The sequence below is a fragment of the Cynocephalus volans genome, chromosome 3 (genome assembly GCF_027409185.1).
Source record: "Cynocephalus volans isolate mCynVol1 chromosome 3, mCynVol1.pri, whole genome shotgun sequence".
NCBI lineage: Eukaryota > Metazoa > Chordata > Mammalia > Dermoptera > Cynocephalidae > Cynocephalus > Cynocephalus volans.
Window position 1 is genome coordinate 150626975 of NC_084462.1, and position 17339 is coordinate 150644313.

General features: G+C 37.6%; 1 protein-coding gene across 5 annotated transcripts in view; it reads right to left on the reverse strand.

Annotated features, from left to right (window-relative positions):
- Window positions 1-17339, reverse strand: part of DCAF5 (DDB1 and CUL4 associated factor 5) — an 89427-nt gene that overhangs the window by 14396 nt on the left and 57692 nt on the right. For all 5 annotated transcript variants that reach the window (XM_063089581.1, XM_063089580.1, XM_063089585.1 and 2 more), the window contains exon 7: window positions 9380-9446. In XM_063089581.1, the coding sequence (XP_062945651.1) occupies window positions 9380-9446 (67 nt within the window). The remainder of the gene's footprint in view (window positions 1-9379; window positions 9447-17339) is intronic.

Sequence of the window (17339 nt, forward strand, 5' to 3'; positions counted from 1 at the left end):
ATCCTTGAGGTGCCATTTGTTTACACAGTTCTGTACAATAACAGTCATTTCTCTGGGCCATCTGCTCTGGCTGGCTTAGCCAAACATATTGCTATTCCTCTATAGGTTTTGTTCATAAATTGAGGCCAGAGTTCCCATATAACCATCTTTCTTTGGTTTAGAAGGGATACTAGAGAGGCAGTGAAGGCTATAAATCACCTTACCTATTTTATTGCAAGACCACAAAAAAGAAAATGAGAGCAGTCCATCTCAAAGAATTCCAGCATCAGTGAATTGCTCACTACCTTAGGGGACCCCAGAATACCAGGAAACACAAGCAACTAAGAGAAAACACCTTGCTCAGAACCCAGATAAAGACTTTTCTAAAATGCCAAGGCCAAATGTTCCCCCCAGAGAAGACAAGAGGAAGTGTACAGGTCCTAATGTACCTCCCTTTCTCTACTTATGCTCCTCTTTTCACAACATCCAGCAAGAGGTTTATCCTCTCTGACCTCTCAAGGGTCAAAACACCACTACTATTTCTAGCCAACTTCAGTCACTTCTGTCTCTCTCCAGTTTCATTCGCTTCACAAAGTCCTCCAAGAATGACTGTGATTTCAATTCAAAAGCTAAAAGCAACATGGTCAAGCTTTCTTGACGTCTTGGTCTAACAGCAATTTATCACTCATGTTGGGAAGTGGTCCTCAATGGTACTTGGGGCTATAGAACAGGACACTTACGTATTCTGTACTGAAATCAATCCCAAATGCAACCTGGATAAAACATCAGTATTAATTTTCTTGTTGGACTCTATGGATTTTTTTCCCCCAACTAATTAATGGGTTGGACAACCACCTTTGTGAGAAGGGGAATGAAAAACTATTGAACAACGCTTTGATTAGGAGGGGAAAATGTGAAAGCAGCAGTGAGGAACCAGGAATAGGGACCAAATGACTACTAGAAGGGGCTGATGGGAGACAAAAAAAATCAAGAAAACAGGAGACAAAATTTCCATTTCCAAGCAGTAGAGAACAGGCCCTCATGAAGAGGGAAATAACCATGATCTTCAATGATTTAGATGCTGACAAATCCAGGATAGTAAAAATAGAGTCACACATATAAGAAGTACTTGATAAATGATTGCTAAATGGAAATTAGTGAAAAACACTGTTAAGAGTTGTATTAAAAAAAATTCTAGTCTCAACAAATTTTTAAAAATGGAAATTATTTGAAGTATCTTTTCAGACCACAACAGATTAAAACTTGGAATCAGTAACAAGCGAAACTCTGGAAACTATACAAATACATGGAAAGTAAATAACATGCTCCTGAAGGACCTATGGTTCCAAGAAGAAATTAAGCAAGAAATCAAAAAATTTCTTGAAACTAATGAAAATAAAGACATATCATACCAAAACCTGTGGGTTACTACAAAAGCAGTACTAAGAGGGAAGTTTATTGCAATGAATGCTTACATCAAAAGAATAGAAAGATTTCAAATAAACGACCTAATGTCACACCTCAAAGAACTAGAAAAACAAGAACAATCCAATCCCAAAATTAGTAGACAGAAAGAAATAATTAAGATTAGAGCAGAACTAAATGAAATAGAGACCCAAAAAAATGATACAAAAGATCAATGAAATGAAAAGTTGGTTTGAGAAGATAAACAAAATAGACAAACCATTAGCAAGGATAACTAAAAAAAGAGAGTGAAGACCCAATAACAAAAATCAGAAATGAAAAAGGAGGCATTACAACCAATACCACAGAAATACAAAGAATCATTAGAGACTATTACAAACGACTATATGCCAACAAATTTGAAAACTCGGAGGAAATGGATAAATTTCTGTACACATACAAACTATCAAGAGGGAACCAAGAAATAATAGAAAACCTGAACAGATCAATAACAAGCAACAAGATTGAGGCAGTAATCAGCAGTCGCCCAACAAAGATAAGCAGGACCGGGTGGCTTGACTGCTGAATTATACCAAACTTAAAAGAGGAATTAACAGCCATTCTCTTCAAACTATTCCAAAAAACTGAAACAGAGGCCATTCTCCCAAACTCATTCTGAGGCCAGCATCACCCTGACACCAAAAATAGACAAAGATAAAACAAAAAAAGAAAACTACAGGCCAATATCTCTGATGAACACAAGACATAAAAATCCTCAAAATATTAGCAAACAGAACACAGCAACACATCAAAAAAATTATACACCACAATCAAGTGGGATTCACTCCAGGGATACAAGAATGGTTCAACATAACCAAGTCAATAAACGTGATACACCACATCAACAAAATCAAGGACAAAAACCATATGATTATCTCAACGGATGCAGAAAAAGCATTTGACAAAATTCAACATCTTTTCATGATAAAGACTTTCAGCAAATTAGGTATAGAAGGACAGTACCTCAGCACAATAAAAGCCATATACAATAAACCCACTACAAATATCATCCTGAATGGGAAACAGTTCCATTAAGAAGAGGAACAAGACAAGGATGCCCACTTTCACCACTCCTATTTAATATAGTATTGGAAGTACTAGCCAGAGCAATCAGGCAAGAGAAAGAAAGAAAGGGCATCCAGATTGGAAAAGATGAAGTCAAACTGTCCCTGTTTGCAGATGACATGATCCTATATACAGAAAAACCTAAAAACTCTACCAACAAACTCTTAAAAGCTGGTAAACGATTTCAGTAAAGTTGCAGAATACAAAATCAACACACAAAATCAGTAGTGTTTTTAATACTCCAACAATAAAGTAACAGAAAACAAATCAAGAAAGCAAGCCCATTTACAATAGTCAACAAAAATATAAAGTATCTAGGAATCAATTTAACCAAGAAGGTGAAAGATCCCTACAATGAGAACTACAAACTACTACTTAAAGAAATTAAAGAGGACACAAAAAGATGGGAAGACATTCCATGTTCTTCTATTGGAAGAATTAACATTGTGAAAATATCCATACTACCTAAAGTGATCTACAAATTCAATGCAATCTCCATCAAAATGCCAGTGACATTCTCCACAGAAATAGAAAAAAACGATCCTAACATTTGTATGGAACAACGAAAGACCCTGAATAGCCAAAGCAATCCTAAAAATCCAAAAAAATAAAGCCAGAGGAACACTACCTGACTTCAAATTATACTATAAAGCTAACCAAAACTACAAAGCTTACCAATATAGTAACCAAAATGGCACGGTATTGGCATAAAAATAGACACTCAGACCAATGGAAGAGAATAGAGAACACAGAAATCAACCCACAAGCTTACAGCCAACTGACCTTTGGACAAAGGCACCAAGAACATACTTTGGGGAAAAGATTGTCTCTTGAATAGATGGTGCTAGGAAAACTGGACATTCTTATGTAAAAGAGTGAAACTAGACCATACCTCTCACCATATACCAAAATCAACTCAAAATGGATTAAAGACTTAAATATAAGACCTGAAAATACAAAACTCCTAAAAGAATACATAGGGGAAATACTGCAAGAAATAGGTCTAGGCAAAGACTTTATGAATAAGACCCCAAAAGCACAGGCAACAAAAGAAAAACAAATGGGATTATATCAAACTAAAATGCTTCTGAACAGCAAAAGAAACAACAATTAACCAACAGATTGGGAAGAAAAAAATCTGTAAACTATGCATCTGACAAGGAATATACAAGCAACTCAAACAACTATAAACAAACAAGTAACCCCATTAAAAAATGGGCAAAGGAGCTAAACATGTATTTCTCAAAGGAAGATAGACAAATGGTCAAGAGGTACATTAAAAAATGCTCAACATCACTAAGCATCAGTGAAATGCAAATTAAAACCACACTGAGATATCATCCCACTCCAGTTAGACTGGCTATTATCAAAAAGACAGAGAATAACAAGTGCTGACGAGGATGCAGAGAAAGGGGAACTCTCCTACACTGTTGGTGGGACTGTAAATTGGTGCAGTCATTATGGAAAACAGTATGGAGATTCCTCAAACAACCACAGATAGAACTACCATATATGATCCAGCAATTCCACTGCTGCATATATACCCAAAGGAATGGAAATCATGTTGAAGGGATACCTGCACTCTCATGTTTATCACAGCTCTATTTACAATAGCCAAGAGTTGGAACTAACCTAAATGTCCTTCATTAGACAACTGGATAAGGAAAATGTGGTATATATACACAATGGAATACTACTCAGCCATAAAAAAGAATGAAATTCTGCCATTTGCAGCAACATAGATGAACTTGGAGAAAATTGTTACATGAAATAAGCCAGGCACAGAAAAAGAAATACGACATGTCCTCACTCATAAGTGGGAGCTAAAAAAATAAACAAATAAATTAAGAAGAAGGATACAACAACCACAATAATTCGTTAAACTTTCAAAAGGAAAGAACAGAACTGAGGCTACCACAGGTAGGAAAGGGGGAGGGGGAGGAAAGGTTTACAAGAAATTGGTAAAGGGCCACAAAAATTGATTATATTGTGTAATGTTGCAGATACCAATTATCCTAATTTGAGCATCACATTTTGCACACAGGTATGGATATTCAACACTGTACCTCACAGATGTATATTATCAATTATGTTTCAATCAATAAACAAAAATTTAAAAACTCTATACTCAGGTAAAAAAGATTATGGTATAAGAAATCCTCTCAGCATTTCATGTAAAAACCTTATCTTGTAGCCGCAGAAAGGGGTATCAGACAAAATCCTGCAGAACATACTGATAAAGCAAGACCATCAGCAAATACATAAAGAAGGGGTACTACTTTGTAGGAGGAGAAGTTGAAAAATCAGGTAACAGCAGTTATTCAAATGATATGATGGATATCAAGTCTCTGTAATTACCTAGTCCTTCCCTAAGCAAGAAGACTTGGGCTTGGGAAAATTCAGCATATAACAGCATGTGATATTCACCAAGGAATCCAATGGTTAATTCAGTCTTCATCCTAACTCATCTTATTAGACCTATTGGCAAGATTCAACATAGTTGCCTCTTCTTTGACACATTTTCTTCACTTTACTTTCTAGGATCACCCTCTCTTGGTTTTCCTGCTACCTCACTGGTTACTCATTCCTGACCAAGGATGAGTATTTTTGGTTCCTCTCCTTGACTTCTAAACATTAGAATGCCTTAGGGCTCAGTCTTTGGCTCCCTTCTCTTGACTAGTTGTACTTGCTTGGTCATCTCGTTCAATCTTATGACTTTAAATACTATCAAGATGTTATCAAAACATAAATTTTTATTTCTAGTCCAGACCTGTCTCTTGAACTCCAGATCTCCAAACTTATTTATTCAACATCTCTAACTGGATGTTAGAGACATTTCAAACTACATGCCCTACCACCCCAGCCCCCCAGATATTTTTTCAGGAAATCCTGATGGTTTTGCCTTAAAAATAGTTCTAGAATCCAACCCGTACTACCTTAGTTCAAGCCATCTGCACCATTCTCCTGTATTATGTGAGACTCCTCATATTTCTCCCCATTTCTATCCTTGGCAGCCCCACTCCTACTGTCTATCTTCAACTCAGCAGCCAGAGTGATCCTCTCAAAATACATCAGATCATGTCATTTCTCTGCTCAAAACTCTCAAATGGCTCCCTATTAACTCGGTAAGAGCTTACACGAGTGGACACCCCCATGTCCCACTTACCTCTGACTTCATCTCCTTCTATTCTCCCCTCCCTCGCTCTGCCTCAACACATCTGCTTTCTTGCTGTTTATCAAACACACCAGACACACTCTTACTTTAGGACCTACACTTTGGCTCTCCCTGAAATGTTCCCTGATTTCTGCATGGTTATCTCCCTTACCACTTTGGGGTTTTTGTTCAAATGTGACCTTCTCAATGAGGCCTGTTCTAAACATCCTATCTAAAATTGTATTCCCCTGAACTCTGCTCGACTTTTTCCATAGCACTTCTAGCCTTTTAAACATTCTATATGACTTATTATGCCTATTGTTCATTGCCTGTTTCCCCCGCTAGAATGTAAGTTCCATGATGGCAGGGCTCCTATGTCTTTGCTGTATCTCAAATCTCTAGAACAGTACCTAGCACAGAGCAGATTCTCAATAAGTATTTGATGAATAAACGAAAAGATGTGAGTGTAAAAAACTGTGGATTACAAATGTTCAGGGAAAAAAAAACCCTCCATTGGTGGGCTCTATCACCCAATGTGTGAATCATCCAAGTGTTTCTCTTTCTCCATCTTCCTGTTGCCAATTCCAGATGTTTCTTTTATAGCATTTTTAGTATAGTAAGAATAGAGAAATAAAAGGGCTGAAATATTCTCTATCTTTCAGGGTCCTTTGAAACACTAACTCCATAAAATCTTTACTGATCTCATTGCTTTTTACCGATCTTATTGCTCCATAAAAACTTTCCGATCTCATTAACCTTTTCTCATTGCTATTATACTGGAAGCTTTTGGAAGGCAAGAAAGTGTTTATCTTTCAAAGGCCCGTATAGCTTTGCTAATGTCTTATCTAAGGATACTCAATAAGTGAACAAATTGAAGTAAATCCCCTCATCATTTTCTCCGAAACAAAACTTGAAGGAGAAGGCTAAAGCTATTATCTGCTAAAATGAGGTTTGGTAAGCAGCTGTTGAGACAATCTATTTCATTCCTGACTCCACTGATAGAATCAAGAATGTACTGCTATGAGGGGCAAGGAACTACTCCTTTTCCTGGTACATCTAAAAGAGGTGCTCAAACAACCTCTTAGCATTTCCAAAAGGCCTGAGGGAACAGTCGCGGGGTCTTCAAGTTTCAAACCACAAAGAGAAGTACAATCAAGGACACTGACAATACAGAGAGAGCAGTGGCTGCCTCCTGGGGACCATGTAACCACTTAACAGATGAGAAAAGCCAGATGGGGACAGCCAGTGGTGTCAGTAAAGCTCAAAGATCTCCATAGGCAGCGATGCTTAGTTGCACAAAAAAGTCAGTTATACTGAGTTCTTCTTTCATCATATGTACTTCACATGTGTTTGTAACCAACTACTTGTGACCAATTAAAAACAGCTGTTTTTCCAGTTACGTGGGGAGAAAAAGCAGATACTTAGGCCTAACTGAATGAGAATGAATACGTGTCTAGAAAAAGGAAGAGACATAGAGCATACCCACATGTGCAGGCCCATGAAAACGCATTTACAGCTGTTTCTAGCCTACTTCATCAGCCTGCTGACAGTGGGGGGTGGCTGCAGTGACTTGACAGTGAAAATGCATGTTTTTCCCTTCCATTCAGGGAAAAAACTGTCACATAAAGGAACCCTCTTAAACTACTGATGAGTCAAGACAGCCTTCATGTGAGAACAACTCAACCAGCCATTCAGGAGGGCACTAAAGGAGGACAATGTCTTGATCTCTAAGGAATTTTTAAAATAAGAATTTAAAAAAGGAGAAAACTTTCTTAAGGTGGAATAACAATCATCGAGCAGCTACTACGCACTCTCACCATAACCCTAGGAAGGTAGATGTTGTTGTTGTTGTTGTTGATGTTACTATCCTTATTTTACAGAGGAAGCAACAGAAGTTTGGAAAGACTAGGCAATTTTTCCAAAGCCCCCAACTAGAAAATGAATGGATCAGGAATTTAATAACCAGGCCTGCTAACTTTATTACATTATGCTTTTCTTTTATTGTTAACCCTTAAACAGAAGTAGAACAAATTCAGAGGAGAGAATACCAGTACAGCAAAGGAACTGACATTTCTTTGAGGAATTACTAAATAAACTTGGGGATACTATCTCTGCAGAACATCTAGAAGAGGACATGGGAGCTACTTTATAAGAAGACAAACACCAGGAAAGCATAAACACAGAGAAGAGTGAGGATACAGAAGATGCCATCTGCAAGCCAAGGAGAGACACCTCAGGAGAAAGCAAACCTGCTGGCACCTTGATCTTAGACTTCTAGACTCCAGAACTGTGAGAAAATTAATTTCTGTTGTTTAAGCCACCAGCCTGTGATATTTTATCACAGCCCTGGCAGAGTAGGTGGCCCATACCCTGAGTAAGTACAGAAATCAGCAGGGAGAGGAAAAAAACCTATGATACTACTGCTAATTCTTTTCCAGTATCTACACAAATGTGAAAAAGATACCAGAGAACAGTCCCAGAGAGAAGGGGGAATTATATACTTTCTATTTTTAAAGTCCCATTGACTTAATTAAAAGCTTTTCAAGATCAGGTAAAAGATACAATCAAGCCCAAAGATTATTTCTCAGCTAATCAATCTAAGATTTATGGTGGTGAGAGACTTAATCCAGCACTACCTCTAGTGCTAGAACATCATTTTTTGTTTGAGTAATCTGCTGCTGTCCCATCTGGTCATGCTTCAGAGGTAAGCTGCTTCCCTCATGCTTTCCAAATTCTAGAAGGGGAAAAGCCCTTTTGTAATTTGTTTAGTAACTAGACCACAGCAACTGGATAGTTACACCTAAAGTGGGCCTCAACAGGTTTTGAAAGGCAGCAGTTTGGTAACAATATTGTTAATTCAGCAATAGGCAAAGCCAAAAACTTCCCTAAACTCTAAGCACTAGGCACATTTTGTGTAATACACTTGTCATAGTACTCTATTATTTTCTGAATGGCCATTTTCCAGCTAAATGCCATGTATCACCTGGAGCAGATGGCTGTATTGAGCTGTCCTGAGTATAAAAATAGACATTTTTCTACCAGTAGGTAACACTCGCTGAGCACGTGAGGACACTATTACCAAGAATGAAGAAGAATGATCCATACTGTCTGAAAGCTCAGATGGCTTATATCCAAATTTATGGAAAGCTGCAGGCTTTTCTCAGCATACATCTAGAACAAATGCAGAAATACTTGTTCCTAATTTCTTTGATGTCTGGGGTCAGCAAAACCCCGGGAAACATGTCTGTCCATCAATGGAGAAAGCCTCCCCTTAGTCAACATGACCAGGGAGACCAAAGGAAAGGAAAAGGCTTTAACAACTGTTTGTAGAGTAATAAACAGGAATGTGAAGATAGGTAATAATACTGGAAAAGCATGTAAAAACAACATTAAAAATATTCCAGGTGTGAAATAGATAGAGAAAGGAAATAAAGGACATAAAGGAGATCTATGAGGTCGAAAGAAAGGTTTGTAGGAGGGGAGGAAAAAATCTAAGCATCATTTATGACAGGTAAGGATATCTGTGAGGGATACAGTTAAATCTCACCTCTAATTTTTACTTCAAAATTTCCTTTGGTCAGTTTTCCAGTAAACTGTTTATTATGTTAAAAGAGAAACATCTTCCTCATGGTTACAGATCTGTCCTCTCAGAACACAGCATGCCAAAGGTCAATAGAGCCAACAACAACAGTGGGTTCATACTGGGGATATACTTACCTGCTTCTGGATCTGCAGGAATTCTCCACATGTACAGGTTGAAGTCATCAGAGCCTGAAAGAATATACTGTTGGGACAGAAAAAATATGTAATATATTATATATTATGATATATGATAATAAAAATATATATTGATTTATAATATATCTGTATCTATCTATGTGTAGAGAGAGAGATGTTTTAAAAAACAGATAAGATAAATGAGCATATATTTATAAGGCATCACACAGCAAACACCCTTTTAAAAGTACTTACAAATCAAAAGGCTTGTTTGATAAAACCCAGCAACAACAACAAAAAAACCAATCAAAAAGGGGCAAAGAATAAACATTTCTCCAAAGAAGATATACAAATGGCCACTATGCACAGGAAAAGATGCTCATCACTAATAATTAGGGAAATGCAAATCAAATTCACAATGAAATACCACTTTACACCCATTAGGATGGCTAATACCAAAAAAAAAAGACAACAAGTATTAGCAAGGATGTGGAGAAAGTCGAACTCTTGTGCTTTGCTAGTGGGAATGTATAATGGTGTAACCACTGTGGAAAACAGTACGATGATTCCTCAGAAAGTTAAACCATAGAACTACTATATGACCCAGCAATTCCAATCCTAGGTATATATCCAAGAACTGAAAGCAAGGACTCTAACAGATATCTGTATACCCATGTTCATAGCAGCATTATTCACAATAGCCAAAAGATGGAAGCAACTGCTGACAGATAAATGTATAAACAAAATGTGATAATACATATAATGGAATATTATCCAGCCTTTAAAGGGGAGGAAATTCTCACACATGTTGTCATGGATGAACCTTAAGGATATTAAACCAAGTGTAATAAGGCAGACACAAACAGACAAATATTGTGTGATTCTACTTACATGAACTACTTAGAGTAGTGAAATTCATAGAAACAGAAAGTAGAATGGCGGTTGCCAGGGGCTGGGAGGAGAAGGGGGACAGGGAGTTAGTGTTTAATGGGTACGGAGTTTCAGTTTGAGGTGATGAAAAAGTTCTGGAGAGGGATAGCGGTAATGGTTGCACAACAATGTAAATGCCACTGAGTACACATTTAAAAATTGTTAAAATGGTAAATCTCATGTTATGTTTACTATACTGTAATTAAAAAAAAAAAAAATTAGTGCACAAAATAAAAACAAGGTGCTTCCCAGAGATCTTTTATGCAAGGACAAACACCCTGAACTTCCCTAATGCCAGTTGACATCTCTTAGCAGGAAGCCATTGCCAACTCTGCCACAAGTTAATGCCAGAGGCATAGGCAATCCCCTTTTATATGGAAGTTTGAACTGCTTGATCTCAAAAAGACAGGACACTAAGCCAGATCTAATCTGGTCTCATAAAAGCATTGTCTAACATGGTCTAACAGCAACAAGTGAGCAATTCTGAGAGCTCATTTATTTCCAAAGATTAATAAAATGTTTTACTTTAAGTTGAGGTCAGCATTATTTCCTGCCTTTTGACCCCATCTGCTTATTTTCCTATATATATAAAAAAAAGGCCTACAGTTTTCTAAGAAAAACTTTGCACTTCAAAAGGACACTATGAACAATTCCAATTAACTGTATACAACATCATGCCTAATGTAAAAACTTTACTAAATACTTTGCAATCATTTAAAAATCAATTTACTAGTTTTCAAAACTCTTGTAGGAACATGAGAGAAGAGACAAAGGCAGGGAGACTTTGTTTAAAGATGAAGAAACTGCTATGCATAGGGGCTAGGTGATTGGCTCAGGACAGAGTAGAAAAAGCAGTGGGCTCAGTTTCCTCATTTGCAAAATGAGAGAACTGGAGTGGTTGTTCTCTGAGGCTCATTCAATTCTAAGATTCTATGATTACTCTGTGCAAGCCACATCAGACTTTAAAGTCCCTAAGCTGCCAGCTCAAGTGACTTGACAAGTCACTACACAAATATGCTCAAGACAAGAAAGCTCAAAGACTAAGCCTGTTACACTTCACTTAAAAAGTTTCCTTAAGGGGCCAGCCCGTGGCTCACTTGGGAGAGTGCGGTGCTGATAACACCAAGGCCATGGGTTCGGATCCCATATAGGGATGGCCGGTTAGCTCACTGGGTGAGCGTGGTGCTGACAACACCAAGTCAAAGGTTAAGATCCCCTTTACCGGTCATCTTTAAAAAAAAAAAAAAAAAGTTTCCTTAAAAAAAAACAACAAAAACACGAACTTAAAAATGGGCAAACACCAAGGCCAAGGGTTCAGATTCCTGTACCAGCCAGCTGCCAAAAAAAAAAAAAGACGGGGTGGGGTGGGTAGCAGAGCACTTCTCCAAAGAAGAAATATACCATGGCTATATACAAATGGCCAATGAGTGCATGAAAAGATGTTCAACATGACTAATCACTAGGGAAATGGAAATCAAGACAACAAGATACTACTTTACCTCCATTAGGATTGCTACTATTAAAAAACAAAAAACAGTTCTTTGAAAAATTAAAGATAGAATTACGATATAATCCAGCAATTCTACTTTTGGTTACATATCCAAAAGGATTGAAAGCAATATTAGAGATATTTGCAAACTATGTTCACAGCAGTACTATTCATAATAGCTAAATGGTAGAAGTAACCAAGTGTCCACTGACAAAATACTATTCAGCTTTAACAAGGAAGAAAGTTCTGATACATGATACAATATGGATGAACCTTAAGGACATCATGCTAAGTGAAATAAGCTAATCACAAGAAGACAAATACTGCATGATTCCACTTATGTGAGGTACCTACAGTAGTCAAATCACAGAGACAGAAAGAAGAATGGTGGTTGTCAGGAGCTGGCAGGGAGGGCGAACGAGGAATTAGTGTTTAATGGGTATAGAGTATGAGTTTTGGATAATGAAAAAGTTCTAGAGATGGATAGTGATGACAGTTAATACTACTAAATCATATGCTTTTTTAAAGTTTTCTTTAAAAAGAGAATCCTTATTGCACTGACTTTAGAGTCTCCAGTAACCCTTTGCAGTTTATGGCACTATCTGGTTGAAGTTATCAAGTTGAAATTCAGGAGCCCAAGGGTTTTCTTCTCATAACCTGTTTTGCAAAATAACTACTAGTTATGGGGAAAGATTTATTCATTACACACTAACCAAGAATTTATATGCCAGGCACTTTGGCGCTCACGGATATGTAATATAAGGTAATACCTGGATTCCCATGGAGCTTAAATCAAGTAGAAAATATAAAAAAATATATAGGCATATAACCACCATTCCATGAAATAAAAATTGCTAGGTGCTATTATGAGAAATAAGATGCCTGGTGATTCACGGAAGAGTCAAGACAAGATAGATTTGAGCACTGAGCCAGCCTCAGGGAAAGATGTGGTTTAAAGGAAAAAGGATGGAAGGAGTAAAGATAAAGCGATGGTGTAATCTACTATTTTAACAGAAACAGGAAGTATGATTTAGCTCACTCCCTGATACCCTGCTCATATACCTCAGGCCTTACTGCTGTATATATTTTGCCTGATCTCCCACTCCCAATATCCATATCTTTGCCTGAGGGTTTTCTCTGAAGACTTGGAGTCTGCAAGCTGCTCTGGGGAATGAACACTCCACAGAAGCAGCCCTTAACCAATGACTGAAGGGAGTTGGTTTATCAGTATCCCAGCTTCCTTGCCCCCAGGTAGAATAACTCTGACATGCCTGTTCTATACAATTTCCCTCTCAGGATCAAAATCCATTGTCCGCAGTGTAGTTAGCTCACTAAATCACCTTTCCTTTACCTGTCTCACTTCCCTCCTCCTCTGCTACTAGTTACTGTATTTGCAAATAAACTACTTGCACCTAAAACTCGAGCCTAAATTAAGACAGGGGGGCAGGAGGACAGAACACAAAAGAACTGCCCACTAATTATATGTATGTAATATATAACTTATGACTCAACATCTCATCATTTCACACTCTACGTTTAAAAAAGGCCAGAACCCTGTTCCCCACACATAAACAAAAGTAAATACTGAAAAAGATTGAGCTAAGGCTGGGCTTATCAGAGGTTTTACTATTTCATTGTAAAAGTTCAGTGCTTTCTTATTTGTTCAGCTATTCACCAGGACAAAGCCATCAAAAGGTAAAAGGGAATTCCCAGACAGAATACTGACTCAAAAGACCGCCTTAGAAGGAAGAACTACTACCCCACAAAGTTAAAGCCTGTTGGATTTAATATGATAGCTCCTAAAATGCATAGAAAACGCATAACATATACAGGCTTCCTCTCAGGGAAGCAACTCCTGACCTCTCTTCCCCTTGGAACTGCTCCTCCACCCACCACAAGGGAGCAGCTCAAGATGATTTCTAAGGAGGGAGCCTTGACCCACTGATGTATAGTCAGACTGCTTAAGTATTCACACACACTGGAATCACAAAACTGCCCTGAGGAATTCATTTATTGCATTTCATGGTTGTCTGCTGGACCCCTTCCAACATTAAAAGTTGGCTGCCTGGGACATTGCTGACTGTGAGACACTGAAGTAAAAATGAGTTCATTTCTTTATTCATTAAACCAATATTTATTGAATGTCTACTATGTGTTGGACACTGTTCCAAGGAAGGGAGTACAGAACTGATCAATACAGACCCTGTCTCTGCCCTCATGAAGCTTACATTTGATTGAGTAAAAAAATTATATACATATAAAATGTGGGTAGAATAAAAAATTTAAACAAAAAATACATATGATGTGTTCAGTGGTGCTAAGTATTATAGAGAAAAATTAAACAGCAAGTTAGGGCATATAGGGAGTGCTGGGGGTGGGTTTAGTTAGCTTCCATTTTTTATAGGGTCACAGAAGGCCGCTCTGATAAAATGGCATTTTGAGCAGAACCCTGAAGGAAATGAGGGAGCAAGTTATGTGGATATCTGGGAGAAGAGTATTCCAGGAAAGGGGATAAAATTCTGGCTATTTTAAAATATAAGGTAGCCATTAAGAGCTCTTTTGTTTGCCTTTTTTTTTTTTTTAAGCCATGCAGAAATAAAGATTATTTCAAGCAGGTTGAGTGCAGAGATACATTTAATATCATCTTTGCAGTTGGAAAGATTCCTCTCTTCTAAAGCTATGATGAAAGGATCAGCACCTCCTGGACTTGAGCTCGGTGGGAGCCTCCACTAAGGACCTGGTAATGGTTAGTGCTCAAGAGGACCAATAGGGCATTGCAAGTCTTGAGGGCCATCTCACGAACGTTTGGTGTGGGATACGAGAAAAAAATAAGCAAGAAAACAAAGACCAAACCTTGCCAATGCCAATCACTATCAAAAGAAACTTAAAAAGTCCACAATTACATTAAAATTAATTGAACACAATAATTATTTAAATTAACCAGAAAACTGAATTTCACTTCAAGTGGTGAAACTAGAAGTATAGGTTTCTCTCGCTCTCTTTTCCCTGTTATCCTGATAACTAATTTCGAACAGTGTGTGTGCATTCTCACCCAGGGAATATGGTATTTTGAGTCTGAAGCTGACCTGAAGTAAGGCGCTTCTGGCCTAGATAACAGTAAGGTCTGGCAGCAGACAGCCTTCTATAAATGGGCAAACTATAGAAACATAATAGAAAAAATGGTCACCTATAATTCCTTTAACATTTTTATTCTCTTTTGTAGTGTAGAAAGTTCAAGAAGTGAAGAAACTTTCGATGTTCACATTTTTAAATCATCCCATAAAAAAACTAAAAAGTACTATTCAGTTTTAGAACAGCAAAAGCTAAACAAGGTGGTATTAAGTTTGTGGCCAAGCAGGAACATGAATATTAAGAATTTATTACCTTTTCTATGTTCTTTTTTTCACATCATTCTAAATGGTGATGAATAAACCACAAATTAAAAACTTACTTGATATGAATCTTTTACCTCCTATCCTAACTGAGAAGAACAGGGCAGACCTCTAAAGAAGAAAGAATGTTTTAGATACTCTGTTATCTAGGTAATAGAGTACCCAACTCCCAAAGTGCTCTGACTTGAGGGGTAGGTATGAGACCCATAGACTATTACTTCAGATCAGAGAGTGGAAGACATACTTAATTTTAATTTGGCTTTGTAGGTAAGATGGGTGATACCAACGCGAAAATGAGCATGAGTTGTTGTATGGATCCATATTATCCATAATCCCTCCCAGCTGGCCACAAAGGTTAAAGGCTGGCCACACTCTGACCCACCTCTCTATTCACACATTCAGTGGTCCAAGAGAGCAGCCTGTTTACTGATCTGAAGGCAGGCTACACATTCTAAATAGAGCTAACCTGAGGCCAGTGCATGGTGAGGTTTTATCTAATCCACTGTCAGTACAGAGGTATTAACTTGCTCAAGCACAGGAAGAGATTAACAACTGCTCCTCTGAATAGATTTCAAGAAGGAACCACCATTGTCACCACCACGAACAATGCTGAAAAGATTACCACACTGGCACTCTGTCACTGCCTCATTTGCTCAAATGCCCTCTGTCAGTCAGAGGGCATTTGACTAACCTTTATAGAAAACAGCCACTCAAGTAAAACTCCCTACTCCCCGGTACTTTTGTAATGCCCAGCATCTCCTCCAAGAACACATGCCCCTTTCTTCACCTCTTAAATTATATGTGTGCTCTTGAAAGATCTTTTTCTATTTGCAAAGGTGTTTTGGTGGCTGAATACCCAGAGAAGCCCATGCCTTTAAATATACAGGCTACCTTTGTAGAGTTGCCCAAGTCACGAGAACTTTTTAGTGACTTGAAGGTTCAAAGAAGGATCTAAACATGGCCTGCCACAGCAAAACTGCTTATTAAATAAAAGCTTCCTGGAAAAAAAAATCAAATTTAATAGCATTTTCAAACAAAACAACTATTTGTTCCTCCCTAACACCTTTATTTAAAACTTAATGGTTAAACAAACCAATGAAAGGACTAATTTGGAAGATAGAAAACTCCCTAACATGTACATTCTAAGACCTCATTGGATTTAGAAATATAAACAAAAAATGTCCCTCTCCCCCAAAATCCAAGTAAAAAAGAAGAAAAATTTCTAGAAAGCAGGAGAGACAAGCCATTCACCTGATATACTCTAAGAATAACCCAGAATATATCTTTGCCAACAGAAAAATCTCTCACTACTCTCTAGACAGACAAGACACACATACACAGGAGGGTACTTTAAAAAGTTCACTGAAAGATTCGTATTATCTTTCCATTCCATTTTTCCATGAACTTCTTTAAGTATCCTTGTCTGTTTGTGGTGTGCATGTTTGCACAGCATTTGATATTCCTAAACATCTGCTGATTGAAGAAAAAAACATATCAATCAGTTACTATTCATTGAGTACAGATCAACTTACACAGTTCTCTACAAAGACTCCTTCCATGCTAATTGATTAATTATTCACCGGTAAATGGCATGCCTGTCTAATTAACTGTATTGACTAGGATAGAAAAACCAGATGGCTTTCTAGCCTGGATCAGTAACAGCAGAGAGGCTGCTATTTAGCATTTAAATCAAACACAAGTCTTACTTCCCCCTGACCTTTTGTCAGAAGGGGAAAAAATGTGATTGAACAACTCTGTGATGTGCTCTCTAGAAGACTACTTCCAGGAAAAGGTTTGCTAATTGGTATGTAATACACATTTGACCATATCATTTAGACCCTGTGCCTGCCACAAATACCATCCAAAGCAATCAGTGTAAAATATCTTTGGAAATGGGCAAAACCATATTTATTTTATTTGTGGTAGAAGAAATAGAATTCCATTGGCTCCCAATAAAAGCATATAAATATTCATACCCACAAGATTAATACTATTTTTGCATGTGAAGTTACATTATTCTTGTTTCTTTGGACCATTTGCCATTTCAGCTCCATCAGGCTCCTGGAATCCTTTGGTTTATTATAATAACCAACCTTTACGGGTTCTGAGTGGGAAAAATTCTATTAATAAAGAAATATTCCATAAAAGC